Source organism: Lepisma saccharinum, chromosome 6, assembly GCF_977018435.1.
Source record: "Lepisma saccharinum chromosome 6, izLepSacc3.1, whole genome shotgun sequence".
NCBI lineage: Eukaryota > Metazoa > Arthropoda > Insecta > Zygentoma > Lepismatidae > Lepisma > Lepisma saccharinum.
Genome location: NC_139234.1, coordinates 812,215 through 830,744, shown reverse-complemented (window position 1 = coordinate 830,744; position 18,530 = coordinate 812,215). Strand labels below are relative to the sequence as shown.

At 40.5% G+C, this 18,530-nt stretch overlaps 1 protein-coding gene across 5 annotated transcripts in view; it reads left to right on the top strand.

The window, feature by feature from the left end:
* LOC145989183 (citramalyl-CoA lyase, mitochondrial-like) overlaps nt 1-17,235 on the top strand; it is a 35,782-nt gene extending 18,547 nt beyond the window's left edge. For 4 of the 5 annotated variants that reach the window (XM_083124481.1, XM_083124482.1, XM_083124480.1 and 1 more), the window contains exons 3-8: nt 7,767-7,901; nt 8,384-8,578; nt 10,879-11,080; nt 11,992-12,105; nt 14,916-15,094; nt 16,988-17,235. In XM_083124481.1, coding sequence (XP_082980607.1) covers nt 7,767-7,901; nt 8,384-8,578; nt 10,879-11,080; nt 11,992-12,105; nt 14,916-15,094; nt 16,988-17,080 — 918 coding nt within the window. In that variant the 3' untranslated portion in view covers nt 17,081-17,235. The remainder of the gene's footprint in view (nt 1-7,766; nt 7,902-8,383; nt 8,579-10,878; nt 11,081-11,991; nt 12,106-14,915; nt 15,095-16,987) is intronic. The other variant, XM_083124484.1, reaches the window with a different exon arrangement.
* The last annotated feature ends 1,295 nt before the right edge of the window (nt 17,236-18,530 follow it).

Below are 18,530 nucleotides of genomic sequence, written 5' to 3'. Positions count from 1 at the left end.
AAGAAAAATAGGGCAGAATTAGATGAGCAGAAGCGCCATAACCTGGCCATGGAGAAAAAAGGCAAAGGTGTTAAGAGAGCCATGAATAAGTTTAAAAAAAACAAGAGCCACTTACAAACCAAGATATTGAAGCTTTAATCAAGCCACTGGGCATCAAACATTTTAGAGGTGTGTACATGTCTGATTCTTTACCAGAGCAACCACTCAACAAAGAGTGTGGCATTGTTAATTTGGATGAGTACAAAAATCAGGGCACTCACTGGATTTGTTATCTTAAATATTTAAAAAATGAGGCATTTGTGTTTGATTCATTTGGAGGTGTTCCACCTGAAAATTTAATAAAATATCTAAAATCACCTAATCTTTATTACAATAATGCCCGTGTTCAAAACTTCAAAGATGTTAATTGCGGACATTTGTGTTTATCTGTTCTCAGATATATGTCTCAAATAAATAAACCATCAATTGAAAATTTTCAAAAGGCCTTGTGGTATCTGAAACATCATGGGGGTATTCCATCTCACCAGCCAAAATTCAATATTGAAACTCAAATTGCATGATGACATAGTGTATCCCAAAACAATAGCTCTCAGAGCATTTTACGGCATGTACTTGATACCTAATATTACGCACCACAACAACAAAATTGCAGTAGGGGATCAAAAAATTGTCATCACTCCAGGGCAGTATAATCTGTCCACTCTAAATGCTCAATTACCCAGAGGTGTAGTGTTAAGTCAAAATTCTGTCACTCACAGAGTAGAGATTGTATCTGCTACAGAAACAGTGCATCTGGGTACTATAGGAGAGCTGTTAGGCTTTGAGAACAACACAAAACTTGAACCAGCCATCAAACACACTGCTATGAATATACCTAAATTCTTAGCCATAGAGACTCTGAATATTCACTGTAATGTGGCTGAGGGTATGATCACCAAATCAAATGGCATAGGCACTCACAAACAAACTGGCATCATTGCAACATTCAAACCTAATTCCGAATTCATGGAACCCATCATCTACAATCCATCCCCAACATTATATTTTCCCGTGTGCCATAATAGAATAGATTACATTGAATTGATGGTCACTAATGAAAAAGAAGAATTAGTTGATTTTGCTGGAGCCACAACAACTGCTATCATAGAAATTAATATTTAAATAAAAATACATACAATGGAAAATATTGAGAGTTATGAGCTACAATCATTCCCCCCAAACAGGAGGACATTTGCAAATTTAAATCAACCCAACACAGAGATCGAGGTTGATCTTGATGTAGGGGATGGCTTTATACACCCTCACAGAGCAGATCTATACATCAAATTTGATGTTGTAAAGCTCGATGGAACAGATTATCCGGCAAATTCAAATATAAGATTGGTGGACAATTTTGTGCCGCATCTATTCTCTGAAATTGAGGTCAGAAAGCATGGCGTTGTTATAAACAGAGTGGATTATCCCGGCATTACCTCCACAGCTTTGGCCACACTAAAATTATCCAAAACCGAAGCATCTTACTACAAAATAGGTGGATTTGAAGCTGGTGATAAGATATTATCCAAGAACCATACAGTGCTGTTCCCCATGCGCCTGTTGCCAGGATTCTTCTCGGATTACAAAGATATTATGTGGAAGGGTGGTTTAAGAATTACATTTAGAAGAGCTGCAAATGATAATAATGCTTTGATGAGGTACAGCACATTAAACCCTACAGGGGAAGCTCTGCCCAATACCTTACCTGATGAAGGCAAATGCATTATTCAGACTATGGAGCTAAGAATCCCAGTTGTTGAATATGAGGCCAGTTACGCTCTTAAATACAAAGCTGATATAGTAAAAAATCCACAGGTTCCTCTGCAATTTTATACATATCAATGTGTACAGAAGCCCGCATCTGGCACATATTATGAGTTTGATGCCACAAATTCATTCTCCAGCATACAATACGACATGCCTGATTTTGTGGTGGTACTGTTTCAGACTGGGAGACACAACAATCAGGAAAAAAATTCGAGTAAATTTGATAACTGCAACATCAAGAATATATATCTTAAAAATGGCAGAAATGAGGTATTTCCTAGAGAAAATTACAATTTAGACATGTCCAAGGATGATTTCCTCAAATTATATGAGGCTTTTTCGGCTTTCAAACGTGTCACTACTGGCAATACTGACATGTATTACACACCAGATGAATTCAAGGCACGGAGACCCATGTTTGTAATCAACACTTCAAAAAGAAAACAAGTTGTGGTGAATGACAGGACAAACATTAAAATTATCTGTGAATTCCACGAGGCATTACCTGATGACACCATTTGTAGTGTCATTCTCATAGGTGAAAAATCATATGTTTATGATGTAAGAAATGAGAGAGTCACGGAGCAATTCTAGAGGGTCTCTGCATATTGCATTGTCTTAGTACTAGATATGCAAGATGAGCCTGGTGGCCAATTGAACTCAAACCGGAAGTGGACCGGAAGTAGACCGGAAGTGGACCGGAAGTGGACCGGAAGTAGACCGGAAGTGGACCGGAAGTGGACCGGAAGTAAATATGCGTGGGTGGGTGTAGGTGGGTGTTAATACGTTTGGCATAGTTTCAGGTGTGGTCAAAAAAAATATGAGGAGGGATATATTTTTGACAGGATTATGGACAACAATCTCACAGAAGTGCCTTCTGTAAGTGTAGACAAATCAATCTGAGGGGGGTCATACTTTCTCATGGAATCCATGAGGGCTTTTTTACAAAAATCTTGGATTAGGCGGGGTTCCACACTTGAGCAAAAAGCTCATATGGGCATGTTGAGCTAGTTTTAAGTGTAGCCAAATCTGCTTGAGGGGGGCTCATACTTTCTCGGGTTTATAGTACCACAAATACCACTACTTCCGTATTGAAGCATTTGCGTGAGATAATCCGTCAGAAACGGCCAGATTTGTAGAAGAACAATGTGTGGATTTTACGCGATAATGCGCCATCTCATAGAGCGACAGTTGTGACCAAAGTTAAGGCCAAAAACACAATATATACCATCGTATTCACCAGATCTGGCCCTGTGTGACTTCTTTATGTTCCCAAAACTAAAATTGCCGATCCGGATTAGCCGTTTTGACTCGATTGAAGCCATAAAGCAAAATTCGTGGAAGGAGCTGAAGGGCATACCGGAAAGCACCTATAAAAAGTGTTTCGAAGACTGGAAAAAATGCTGGCATATGTGTGTTGCATCAAATGGGGCCTACTTTGAAGGTGACAAAATAAATGTTGATGAATAAATGAAAATTGTGCATTTTATTTAACAATTCCCGGTACTTTTTTGACGAAATATATAAGGCAGATGAATTCTTTGAAATTAATTTTGGTAGGCAAAATATGTGAGCAAATCAGTAAGTCGGTTCCATGATTTTTTTTGCAGAGGATTGGATAATTACACCAAGGTGAACTTTTGGGTACTGAAAATGTCATCAGACCCGAGGTCATAATGAGTGATTTTGTAATGTTCCTTGGTCTCTGCCACAGATGCGACATCGTCGACGGTTGAGGAGCAGTGTTCCGTGGTGCGGTTCTTCTGGGCCAAAGGCAAGACACCGATGGAGATTCACGCGAGGATGAAGCTGGTGTGTGGGGATGACGTCCTGTGCCGCAAAGCCATTGGGAATTGGTGTCAGCAGTTCAACGCAGGTCGCACCAGTGTCACGGACGAGGAGAGGTCCGGACGACCAGTGAACGTGTCAAAAAAATCGCTCAGTATGGCTGGTAAATCAAGGGACATCCGCCATACAGTCCAGATCTGGTGCCCTCTGATTATCACCTCTTCGGCCCTATGAAGAAGGCATTGTCTGGCCAGCACTTCTCGTCTGATTTTGAAGTGCAACATGCTGTGCGGCAGTGGTTGCAGCAGCAGCCGACGTTCTATGCCACTGGCATATCCAAATTGGTGTCATGGTGGAAAAAATACATTGCCGTCGGTGGTGGATATGTAGAAAAATAAGTAATCAACTGCTACTCCTGCACATCTATTGTCGTCTTGTTTGACCAAAAAATTGCTGTAAAAAACCGACTTATTGATTTGCCCTCGTAGTTATGCTTGTAAGATAATAATGTTAACTACTAAATTTATGTAAGTTGTGTTACGTGTCTAAGCTGCTGTTGGGATGTTTGTTTGTAAGATGTATATATACTTTATTAGTATAAGGCTAGGTTATATTTCTGACGATTGTAATACATGTGATGTTCTCATATGTTTCTACAATAAAAATTATATTATTATATTATTAATGTGGCCTTAAAACCCAAACCCATAGCTTAGCCGAAACCATGCCTTACTGGTAAGAAATGATGAAGTAACTCTCTCAGGTAATTCAGCCAGATAAGTTACAGATGCTTTTGTGAGTGACGTTCATTCTTGAAAGCAGGCACGTATCCAGGAATTCCTTTCAGGGGGGGGGGGGGCTCAACACCATTTTTTAAGGGGTATAGTAAGAACCTCACAATTGTATATTTTAGACCAGTGGTGGCCATTGGGTTCCAAAACAGGGGGGGGGGGGCGGTGCAAGGAAAGTTTACTTTCTCTTGGTAGACAAGGCTTAACATTTAGAGGCCATAATGTTGAGGCAAAAAAATGGGGAGCAACTATCCCTTAAATCGTCGCCACTGTAAGGCTGTCATTTTAATCAGAACGTGAAATCGGAACATTTTTTACCACTCGACTCCCCTGTTTCCATGCATTAACATTGTGTGCCGGAACCAACTCAGTATGTGTGTTTGTTAATTTCTTCTCATCAGGCATAAAAACATCTATGATGTTTTGCGTGTTTTTACAAAGCTGTTACACATGCACGGAATGTACAATCCACTCGACAACGCGAGATTCAAATTGTGGCTGCGAACTGGATGCAGACAGCTCTCGAATATTTCTCTCTGATTTGAGCCTGAATACCACTAACGTGTCTTGTCCTTCCATGTTTGCAGCTCTTATAAAAGCCGAAACCCACCAAATTGTTCAGATTCAGGCCTTAGCACTCACAAGTGTTCAAAAATGCCTGTCACAGCTTCCGCTGTCTTGTCATATATCGGCACGAAACAAAGGAAATCATCTCAAATACGACTGGATCACGAAACAATTAATGCACAGTGAAAACCCTTCCGTTCCCAACACATCTAATATTTCGTCACCCAGTATGATCAAATGCTTACTCATTTATCTCCAGTGACGTGCCCAAGGGAGGGTTGGTGAGGTCATAACCCCATTTGACCCAGTATTCCTTTTTTTTAAAACATAAAAGAAGAACGTCAAAGACACGAAAAAATGACAAAATCAGGACTGACCACCAAAAATAGTAGGTATGCGTAACCCCTCTCCCTTCCGAAAACCCTGGGCACGCCACTCTTTATCTTGGACACATTTTTAAAAATCAACTCACAGGAAGTTTTTATCATTCTGTATTGGAGATTAAAGTAAGATGCGTTCTTCCTGCAGGTTTGGATATGATCCTTTAGGGTGCTGTCGTTTGCCTGCCTTTACACCTAACCTTAACAAGACCCTAATTTTCCATCCTTGTGACTTGGATTTTCAAGACTTAGGAAGGTTTCAGACCGAAGGACACGCGATACATGTCGATTGGAATGGGCCAATCAACAGCAATATTTCACACCGTAGCGACACAAAAGGCCGCACAAACCTAATTTCGACTTGTGAAATCCTCAGGTGACACGGTGTGAAATCTCCTTAGTAGGCCACTGTCATTGCTACCTCGAAGTAGTAGCTCTTGTTGACCACAGAAGAAAAAACTTCTCCTCAACCGGTGGGAATGCTCCTCAGTTTTCTTCTCTCTCCTATATTTTCTGTGCTTGTTCACTATACAGGCAACACCTTACGATTTGATATGCACAGGACATGTACTATGTAGACATTTTAACGAAAAATCGGTTGAAGTCAAGGATGGCTAGGTGGCTCAGTTGGTAGAGCCCTGATTTGGGTTCTGGTAGAGCCTGCAATTTCCGCCTAAAATGTCTACATATGCAACATCATCTTGCTTTCTCTTCTCGACATTCATAAAAATTTCGGCTGTCTCTTTATGGTAGTTAAGTGTTTGAATGTGTTTCGAACCCAGTAAGCTTAAACAAAGTATTTTTTTTTTTTTATACTACGAAATTCTCGGACTGCATATACGAAATTTAGTTCTGGCAAAACTAAATCATCACTCAAAACTTTGATTTTCAGTTGATCTATGGAGCTTATTTCTGTTTTAATAAACCACCCCAATATCCGGTACTGCTGAAATATTCACAAGAGAGAAAGAGAGAGAGAGAGAGAGAGAGAGACAGAGAGAGAGAGGCCTTGCTCTTCGGCCCTCGGCCCGAACTAGCACTACACTGAGGCCCCGGAAGTTCTCCTGTTGTCAATGTCTTAATTTTCGAATCACTATATAAAGCAACCAGAGGACGCTGACTGATCACTAATCGACTGTATGACACTTTACCTCTGAAATCTCATTAACCGATTCTTTGTACAGATCAACCAAAAAATTGAATCCGCGTATTTATATCCTCATTATATTCTAGAACGTTCCGCAGATAAAACGATTCGTTAATATTGCCAGTAGTTGACTCCTTCTCTCATTCAAGAATGTGCCCTCTCCCGCCTTCCAGAGATTAGAAATTACAACAAATCGCCCTACGTGTGGCGCTACCTTTGCTGTGCAGCTTCCAAATACTGATAAGTCTACATAGTGCTTAAGTGCGCTGCGACAACACCGAAAGCGCAAGAAAAGCTTACGTGCAATATTATCAACAACAGGGTTAGAACATTCTCCGTCTTGCCTCGATAATTATCTATCTCCTTAAATCATCGTCACATTATTCCAAAAGCCAAAAACCTAATTTTATCTAGTGTAAAAAAAAAATCCTGGGGGGGGGGGGCTCGAGCCAGCTCAACCCCACCTTGGATACTTGCTATTAACAATAACAGGGAACATTCTCTGTCTTGTCTCAATAATTATTTCTCCCAAATTATCATCACATTATTCATGAAGCCAAAATCCTAATTTTATATAGTGTAAACATAAAAATTTCCTGAAGGGGGGCTCGAGTCCCCTGATTCCCACCTTGGATACGTGCTATTGACAATAATAGGGTTATAGAACACTCTCCGTCTTGTCTCGATAATTATTTCTCTCAGATTTATAAATTATCTTCACATTATTCAAGATGCCAAAAATCTAATTTTATCTAGTGTAAATTGAAAAATTTCCTGAGGAGGGGGGGGGGGGGCTCGAGCCACGTCATCCCCACCTTGGATAAATGCTATTAACAATAACAGGGGTATAAAACATTCTCCGTCTTGCCTCGATAATTATTTCTCTCCTTAAATTATTTTCACATTATTCAAGAAGCCAAAAACCTAATTTAATCAAACGTTAACTGAAAAATTTTCTGGGGGGAGGGTCGAGCCCCATCTTGGATATGTGCTATTATCAATAACAGGGTTACGGAACATTCTCCGTCTTGCCTAGATAATTATTTCTCTCCTTAAATTATTGTCACTTTATTTTATTTCACACCACAATAAACAAGAAAAACTCATTTTATCTAGTGTAAACCTAAAACTTTCGGGGGGGGGGGGGGGGGGCTCGAGCCCCCTAAGCCCCACCTCTGGATACGTGCCTGCTTGAAAGCTTGCAACCATATCATATTGGAACTCATCATGTTCATAACCTGATGTTGCAATGTATGTCTGTTTTAACAGCTGTTTTTTTTTTCTCTGAAGGTTAGGAAGTACACTCCTCGACGAGCCATGATGTATATCCCTGGTGATGATGAACGGAAATTAAAAAAAGGAATTTCACTTAATGTTGACTGCATTGCCATGGATTGTGAAGATGGAGTAGCAATAAACAAAAAGGTAGGAGGTTTTACCTACAGGCAGAAAAGGTAGTGATTAACTCGGGGAGCTACCCTTGTCTCACCCCTCACTTCAAGTACTCTTTATCAGTATTTTTATTTAATATGTACTTGAGCAAATATTTAAATATGCAGTTTTGTGAACCACATAAAGAGCTCTCAAATCAATGGGTACCTGTGGGGTAAAGTGGCCAGAGCATGGTGCTGATCACATGACCTCCAAAATGACTGAAATCAAGAATGTGTGGTGCCCTACCCCCACATCCCTAAATGTGCCTTCATGGCATGGTGCCATGTGTATGGGGAACTTTACCTTACCTTTACCAATTATGGAAGTGAACAAAACATTCACAACCTTAGAAGTTTTATACCAGATCAGTATTGGCAAATGCATTATCAGTATCAGGAAAAATTACAAGCCAGTCCTAATATTTATACCGAATTTATTTGCTTATTTGTGTGCAATATTTATAATTCCCACAGGCTGTAGCACGGGATACAATCAGGAAGTTGCTGAATACAGGCAAGTCCTCAACCAAATGTCCAGAGTGGTCAGTGAGGCTAAATTCTGTAGAAAGTGGCTTGTGCGAAGAAGACTTGGCAGCTATTGTTGGAGCGAAGAACGTGCCTCCTACGCTGCACCTCCCAAAGGTTGACTCAGTCGAGCATTTGGAGTGGGTAAGTTAGTCATTACTATGTTCCTGTTAAAATTAAAGTTTCCATGTTTGTGTATCAATGGACCATATTAGTGATGATGCCACAGCAGACGACTGAGCATGATTTGAGTCCAAACAAATGTGACACATGGTTTTCTCCTATTCAAAAGCATCGAATTTTCCATCGACAGGAAAATTATGACAGCAGTTATGAAAGAAAATTTGATGTAAGTATTGAAGCTTTCCCAGTCGATGAATAGATGAAAAGATTCTCTGAGGCTATCAACCAGGTGCGTTGTGGAAAAGATTCCAAGCTTTCGAGAGCTAACGTCACCATGGACGTTCATAGGATTTTTCCCAGGAAGGGGCAAGGAAGGTATTTTTTAACAGGGGGGGGGGCAAAGAAGTCACATTTTCCCCCAAAAGAGTGTAGTTCCCTAAAAAAAACATTGCTTAAATTTGAATTTATGGTGTTAATGCAATAATTAACACATATTATTGTGGCTAAAATGAAATTATATGTGTGAAATACATAATTTTTGGTTGACTTTCATTTTCCAGGGGGGAAGGGGGCACCCCCCCCCCCCCCCTTCTGGATGCCCATGAATGTCACTCTCATCTTCAGGGAAGAAGTGAGAAGAGAGAGTGACGTTAGCTCTCGAAAGCTTGGAATCTTTTCCACAACTCACCTGGTCGATAGCCCGAGATAATCTTTTCATCAAAATTTGATGTGTATCGTACATCCATCTACAGGTAAGACTTCGAAGAATACGTCAATATATTATACATGCCTTACCAAGCTTAAGGTAAAGAATAACTGGAATAAGGAAATCATGCATTTTTAAAGAAATATCGAGCTATTCAGTTTCCGAACACAGCTAAAGCTCAGCCGAGCCAGACCGATTTCACCTTCAGTGATGCTGTCGATATGAATTCTGGGAGTTCAGCATATACTCACGTGACTGCAGTGCCACCACCTATTGCCATGTTAGAATGGAAGCTATTAGAAGCATTCACTTTACTTGATTTCCTAATTCATGTATTCTTTTCATTCTCCTCTGTTAGGTATGTGTAATATATCGACGCATTCTCCGAAATCTCATCTTTACATTGATGGATGTACGATACATATCACAATTTTGTGTCATAACTGCTGTCACAATACTTTAAGCTACCCTCCAATGGAAAACTGAATGCTTTTGAAGAGGCTAAAACCATATGACCGCTTTGTTTGGACTCAGTCTTGCAGCATGACATCACACTAATATGGTCCATTGTTATGAATGTGTATGCTTTATTACGAGTTACAAAATTTGTTTACTGTGGAGTCCTGATTTTACCTTTCTGGTCCAAATAATGCAAAGCATAATAAAATGTTTCTGCGTCTTTAGTTCATGAAATATGTATAATGACACACAGGGTGCGCAGGAGAGGATTTTTTTTAAAAAAATTTATAAATATCAGTGTTCATAATTTTATTTTGATATGGAAAATGTTGAAGATTTCTCCCCAAACCGTTTGGGATCCTGAAAACTGGGAAAACATTCCTTGAGGTTGGGATTGAGCATTTGGAAATACATGTGGATGGTGGGTATTTCTTTTCCCTTTCTTTCAGTACTGGTGCAGACATTTTTGGGATCTCATACAACCCATAGTTTATGTACAAATTTTTATGCATTAAAATCAACCAAAATGTTGTGAATGAACCTCTACTAGTTTGAATTAGTTATTGCACTCCAGCGATGCCAAATCCTAAGATAGCTTTTAAGATCCAACGTGTACCAAAATGATTATCGGGGTTTCAAGTATTTGGTACATTGCAACCCTGAGCGCTTATCATTGTTTCCCATCAGTCACTGCAGCGTAGGTGTATTACAAGATGGCGGCTCCCATGCGGAAGTCCTTTTGTGTTATTGAATTTGCAAGGTATGGTTCTGCTGTTTCAGTACAGCGATTTGGAAGTGAGCATCTGATAACAACATTCGTCGATGGTTTAATAAGTTTCAAACAACTGTAAGTGTCTGCAAAGGGAAGAGTTCTGCACGTCCAGGTGTGTCGAACGAAAGTGTTGAGAAGCCTTTGACTACTGGATGAATGTGTGCCATGTCGCAAGAGATAAGCTTTGCCTTTGTACCTCACACATAAGAGAAATTAAACGACTATGAAACCCCGATAATCATTATGGGACATGCTATATTTGCAAATTCACACAACATTTGCCCAAGGATATTCAGACTGAGCAGACTTGCAGATTTCGGAAGAGTGTCTGTTTACATAGTGTGATGCTGATTTTGTGTAATGTTTTGAATAATCAATCCATAGTTTTCAGATAAGTTGGGAAGTGAAGTACAGAAAAGGGATGATTCGCCGAAGTTCAACCTCATAATCTTCATAGAATCAGCCAGGGCCGTCATGGACCTTCCAAGCATCTGCAGAAAGGCTGTTGAATTGGCTGCAAAGCCAGAGTGTCACTTTTCCCCCGTTGCTCTGGTGTTTGGATCAGATGATTTATGTGCTGATATAGGTACGATAGTTTGTAAATCAAATCATACACATAGTGTATTACAATGGTGAGATTCAGAACAATAAATATGGGATAAATTTGAGTAGATTATAAATATACTATGTACGAGGGAGAGCTGTAAACAGGTCAAATTTACGTGAGGTATCGACTGTTACTTACAGAATGACTTTAAGGCTGCAACACTGATCAAGTGAGCTTCACAATGCCATTTTGTTACTTTATAGATGGCACCTCCTGCATACACATGCACTAGCGAAGAGCAGTGCTTTCTTGCCCTCTGGAAGCCTAAAATTTATAGACATGTTACGGCAAAGAACATTCAATGTGTCTATGCATGCTTACCATGCCACGCCAGCAAGTTTACAGAGGAGGAAGTTCGACAATGGCCTGAGTCCACATGCAGATGGGTGGAAAGAACTTCACGGTGGCTCATAAGTGACTGCACCCGCATTCCAAATATACTTCCTATCGACTTATACAGGCATTAACTCAGACTTGAAAATACATATATGTGGGTCAGAAATGGGCTTATGCTAAAATACAGCAAAACTTGTTCAACTTTACATGCAAAAATCTACTAGATAAAAACTGGAAACAAATGAAGGTTTTTATTTGACTGTCCCTTGTAGTTCTACATTGCTATAGGCACCTAACTGAGTGCTCAGTTAATGGCATTGTTCACGTCTCAGCCTCAGCCGTGGTATGGGTATTTCAGTGTGTTTGTTCTTCCATCTGTCTCTCTTAATGATCATTCTTCATTATTGCCCCTATCAGGAGTTAGATAGTAGGTTTATTTATCCAAATACAGACAGCTTAAAATAAGTATCCTAAACCTCCATTCTCTTACTTGTTCTGGCAACGACATTTATTTTCTCTGTGCACGTGTGTAATGTAATTCTCCATTGATTTAGGTGCTACAAGATCAAAATCATCTGAAGAAATTTTGTATGCGAGGCAGAGATTGGTGTTAACTGCAAAGGCCTTTCGCCTGCAAGCAATAGACGTGGTGTACATAGACTATAAAGGTGAGTGAAAAAAAAGAGAACAATAACTTTTCACGCAATGATTTACCATGATTTTACTAAGTTCAATGCATACTGTTGCTTATCCGACATAGGGAAGCAAGCACCAATGGCTTTTTTTAGTTTGAACTGTGTGTCGAGCATTATAGACTGACATGAAACTCTCTCATGTGTCACGAAACTTCTAATATTCACATGTAAAGAATCAGCATTTCTTACTTGGCACGAATGGGAAAGGAAAGAAGAGTTTGCAGGATTCTTGTTGGTAAACCTGATGGTAAGAGACTTGTAGGAAGGCCAAGACAAAGATGGAGGGGAAAATGTTGAGATGGACCTAAAGGAAATCGGTAAGGATGGAAAAGATTGGATTGATCTTGCCCAGGATAGGGACAGGCTTGTGTTGCTGCAGCCATAAACCTTTGGGTTTAAGAAGCCTAGAGTCAGTTAGGTACTTGAGCTTACACCTCTACGACAGGTAAGCCATAAAATGATAACAAAAAAAAATCATGTTTTTGAAAGGCACGAGGTGCATTTTGCTACCTTGTTTTGTCACGAAATGAACTGCAAAATTCAAAACAAACTCTTAAACACAAAATTTGGAGTTTATTTACCGACATGACACCTTCTGAGGTCTGAATTATCCTGCTCGTTATGCAAATCATGGAAAATTGATTAATTCCGGTGTAAATATTTGAAAAGCAAAAATGGACTCCTTTACACAGGAATAAACTTAGTACATTTAAATAGTTATCAGAGTATTATTAGAAGTGAAATGTTAATTTTGTATAATAAGTATAGTTTTTAAATCAAATTTTGGTTATTATTCACCATTTTAACGCCGAAATGGCATTTTATATACTGCTTGTGATGCTGAAATATGCCCAGTGTTTGTACCGAAATATTGATCTTTTATTCACCATAAATATGTGGCTCTATTCATGGGCCTCTACGATGGCATAGTGGTAGTGTAGTCGCCTTGCAATCAAGGGTCCCAGGTTCGATACCCAGTGGAGGCACATAATGATTTGGATCCCACTTTAAACTGTAGGTCCAATCCCTATTAGCCTTACTGTGCATAAGGTGGACTTTAAAACACCAGCTCAATCAATCACAATCATGAGCATTCACAAATGTCCCTGCTAGGGTCTCATGCCACATTATTGAGGTATATACAAGGGTCGTTCAAGGTTGACCGGGACTTTTATTTCTGCAGAGGAAATAGGTAGCAGAAAAAAAGTGTTCCCCTGTGCATAGCACCACGCCATGAAGGCGTATAGGGGGTGTGGGGGTAACGCCTCACACTTTCTTGATCCGGTCGTGAGTGGGGGTGATGTGATCAGCATCACGCCCCTGACCGCCTTTACCCCCCAGGGTTTCCTCCAGGTACCCATGTTATTCGACGCTGGGTAGGTGCCGGGGCCGCTTCCACCGTTAGAAAAGTTCCCGGATTTGAACCGGCCGGGGATCGAACCCGGGACCTTTAGCATGGTAGTCAGACACGTTACCGACTGAGCCACCGCGGTAGCAGAAGAAACACCAAACTATGTCAGTTTTTCAAAGTATTCTCCGGGCGCGCCGAGGCACCGTTCTCGCAGCCCCCGAATTCCTTTGGCGTAGAAAGAACTTGGTTGTTGTCGTAGCCACTGGAGGACATCGCTCCGCAGTGCTTCGTCTGTCGTGAATTTCTTCCCTCCCAGATGGTCTTTAAGGGGTGCAAACAAATGATAATCACTGGGGGCTAAATCCAGACTATAGGTGGGATGGGGCAGAACTTCCCAGCGCATGTCGGCCAGAGTTGTTGTTGTCACATTGGCCGTGTGAGGGCGGGCATTGTTATGGAGATGAATGACATTTCCAGACAACATCCCAGGTCTTTTCTTGCGAATGGACTTTTGTACAGCACCACTCAACAATGTGGAGTAATACTGGGCATTAATCGTGCTCCCTTTGTCCAGAAAATCCACATGGATAACGCCCTTCATGTCCCAGAAGACACTTGCCATGATCTTTCCAGCGGACGGCTGCGTTTTGCTTTTCTTGGGGGGGGGGGGGGGGAACCTTTATGCCGCCACTCCATGCTGCGTCTTTTGGTCTCTGGGGTTGAATTGTGCAACCATGTTTCATCACACGTGATGATGGATTGCAACAATTCATCACCTTCTGCTCGAAACCAATTCAGAAGCTGTTCACAGACCGTCCTGCGTGTCCACTTCTGATCGAATGTCAGCTGGCGGGGAACCCACCTTGCACAGATTTTGCGGAAGCGTAAGTGGTCGTGAATGATTGTCTCAACAATCCCGACACTGATATTCACCTCGGCAGCAATATCCCGCACTGTTACTCGCCGGTTCTCAAGAATCATTTGCTCAACACATGCGATATTCACTGGTGTGACTGCAGTCGGGCGAATGTGTCCATGCGCTTCATTTGTCACCAGCTCCTGTCCTTCGCGAAACTGCTCACACCATTCGTACACTCTTGTCCTCGACATCGTTTGTTCACCATACTGTGCTTGCAATCGTCTGAAAATCTCAGCTGGTTTCACTTTCTCCTTCACGAGAAATTTGATTACACACCGCTGCTCCACAGCCACAGACACACTGCTTGCCGCCATGTTCGCTGCAACTGCTGCGCATGCGCGAAATACATCATGCCGGGCGCTAGTTACTCGCGAAGGAATACATTACGTCACCCGCACGTTTCATCATGATCCGGCTATTCATTGATTTTTTACGTACGAAAATCCCAGTCAACCTTGAACGACCCTTGTATATTTGTAATTGCCGTTGCATAATATACATCTTATCTTACAGATCTGGAAGGACTGAGGGAGCAGTCCGAGTTAGGAGCTCGGATGGGCTACACAGGGAAACAGGTGATTCACCCCAGCCAAGTGCCTGTGGTGCAAGAGGCCTTCCTACCCAGCCCTTTGGCTGTTGAATGGGCAAAAGGGCTTGTCAAGGCCTTTGAGGAGCACCAGAAGCTTGGAAAGGTAAATGAACACCATGCTCTGGGATATTCAGGACTTTCAGACGCACTAGGGGGAGGAAAAGGAATCAAGACCAAGCCTCGCGTCAGGTTGTTTGCATATGTAGATCCAAATGTGCACGCAGAATATAGTTCCGCTGACACGGGTTCCATTCCGACACAAATGCAACAAAACAGTTATTTAATGTGTAATATACATCCATTAGCAGGTATGGACTTGATCGGTTGCAATCACTGTAGACGGACATGAATTCGCAGATTCGCCAACTGGGCAGTCGGTAGTGCTGAAGGAACACAAAAGCTCAAGAGCAAGTCGAGTGAGACTGAATATGTTGCAAAGTGCATGGAATCAGTGTTGCACATCCCACTATTTTAACCCTATTTTTGTCGTGATTCATTGCTATTTGTGCTGTACAGTGGCGAGAATGACTGAATCGAGGTCTCCTGTTCAGTGGCCGGCTTTGCCCCGAGTGTTATTTTGATCATCATCCAAAGGAAAAAGCTCTTCAAAGTTAAACAAGTTGTTTTCGTACATATTCCTCCTTACGGCAACAAGACCAAAATAAAACAGGGCGCGAGGTGATTTGCCGTCAATGAACACATGAACTGTATCGGATATTGAATGATTTGCGGTTGAGTTTAGGAGTAGAAAACGATTGTTTGTTGTTTGACGACAAAAGAATCTCCGCTGTATTAAAAGATATCGCAATGAAAAAAAAGAACATGTTAATTATTTGGACAAGGCATGCTTCACCGTATCTTGTACATTGATTCAACTGTGGGGCTGAAGCAACGGGGGAGGCTTATTGTTTCACGCACTGGCGACAATGAAGGCTTTGTTGAAGATGCATGTTTACTGTTCCGTGCAAAGAAAGGGAAGGGTGATTATCACCAAGAAATGGACAGATCAACATTTGGCTCCTGCTTTAGTGAAGTGATTCATAAATTGAAACCAAACTGAGAAATAGTAGCAGACAATTCACTACATTGTATATATCACCAATAACAAATCATGCTTTTTTTGGTAGTATAAACTTGAAGGGCGTGTATCTTATAGTAACGTATGTATTGCGAACGAAGCAACCAAGATTTTCATAAATTTATTTCTTTCTAAACGAGAAACAATAACTCATTAAATTCAAGAGGGGCCTGTTGTTTACTTTTACCTTTGTTTTTTTTTCTTTTGCGCGTGCTCGACACATACACACATGCGCTCATGTTTCGAACATATTTCGCAATTTATATTAAGTAGGGACACATTTATTACATAATCTATGTGCAGAAAGTACTTTAAAAATTGTATGGTTCAGGAGACAAAAAGAAGCAAAAATGCATTCCCCTTGATATGCATGTACAATGTCAATACTGCCGATTCTCTCATTGTCTGCGATACGAAGAGCTCTGTGGTTCAGGCAAGACTGGCACGGATGATTCCGAGATCCGTTCTCGCGCAGATTAATACATAAAACCTGCTGCAAACTTAACCTGACACGGAGCTTAGAAATTGACACATCACAATTGTTCTCTCATTCTTCAGAAACCTAACCAAAATCTATCTGATTAAAAGTAAAAAAAAGTAAAGTGCTCCCCTGTGCTTTGCACCATGCCATGAAGGCATATAGAGACCAGGGTTCGATCCCTGATGGGGGAGAACCGGAATTTTTTTCACCTGTTCAAGTGGCTCCGACCCAGCATCTTATAAAGCAGGTACGGGGTAAAGCCAGCCAGGGGCATGGTGCTGATCACATCACCCTGACCTTCGGCTGTGATCAGGAAAGTGTGGAACCCTAGCTCCACACCCCTATACACCTTCATGGCATGGTGCAAAGCACAGGGGAGCACTTTACTTTTACGACATATACTTTGCACAATTGATTTGTAAATTATTTCATTCCAGGGTGCCTTTACATACAAAGGGAGTATGATCGATATGCCACTGTTACTGCAAGCACAAAACATCATAGAGTTACACAATAGTGTTCAGAGATAAAGGATATGTAATGCAATAAGGCAACTGAATGCATTTCTTGCCTGCATATGCATGTAAATAATACTCTTAAAAAATTAACATTTTTTTTACGTATGCAATATATAATATATACACATTGTAAAAATCTTTATTTTTAGAAATAAACAGGATTTATTATTTCATTTTTTGTACTTTACTTTTTTCCTCAGTTCCTTCTTTATAAATCTCCTATCATTTAAATGAGTTTGACATGACATGATGCACGACAACTAGTCTGAAACTAATTATACATCTAAATAAAAATACATTTTTTCATCAGAACAATACAATTAATTGTTACATACCTAAAAGAACTCCGAAGTCTCCCCAATGACCTAGTGGTAAATCTGTTGCCTTGTAATCAAGGAGTCCTGGAGTTGAATCCTCAGTGGAGGTCCACGAACAGTGACCTCAGATCCCACTTTAAACTATAGGTCCCGTTCAACTATCTGAGAATCAAGTGAACTTAAAGCAAAACTTTAACATGTAATAGTGTTTTTAAGGATCTGCGGTGGAGGGAAGTATACTACTATTAATTATTTGCTCAGAAAAAGTTCCCTACCTTTAAATATCCTGTTTAGGTATTTTAGTAGATATTAGTTAACTGTCAGGGTGGTTTCACCAATTTTGCCTCTTGCACCAAAGTGGTTATTGGAAAGGAAGAAAGAAAAGCTCTCTCTCTGCTTTCTTGAGAGAAGAGAGAAATATGCTCTCCCTCGTTTTCATCTTTTTTCTCCTTTTCTGAGAAAGAAGAAGAAATGTGAATACTGCATCCGCGTTGCGAGCCTTCCAGACCAAGGCTCCACTTTGAAACTGGTGCCTTCCCTAAAATGTTTCGACCATTTAGTGCCACTCTTTCGTTGGTCACTGTGCTCCTGCACAGCACAAAGTTTAACTGTATGTGCACAAAGGCTCATCTCCCATAAATGAATCAAGATGCATACTGCAAAATTTTCATCCATTTTTATTGACCTCCAAAAGTTGCAAAAGTGTGATATAAAGTTCTACGCAGTTAAAAATGAAGGAGTAGAGTGATTAGTATGAGCAACAAAAAAAAAAATGCCCGAATCTGACATTTATAGGACACCCTAATATTATGTGGAATGAGCAATGTAAATTTTGGACAACTTCAAAGAATATCATAACAAAGGAACCAAAAATATTAAAAATAATTATAAGCACATATTACAAAGCAAGGGTCCTAGGTTTGAATCCTGGGAAAGGTATGAACATTTCATCATTTGCCCCATCTCTTTGTAATCAATTCATCCTCATTCCTGGAAAAAACTGGGAGCAATATAAAATAACAAAAACTACAAACATATACTGATTTCATACCTTATTGATCCTGCGACTATTTTACAAAAAAAAAATTATGTATTTTTCCTACCTTCCTTGCCCTTTTGCTTTCACGAATTGGAACAACCATTGA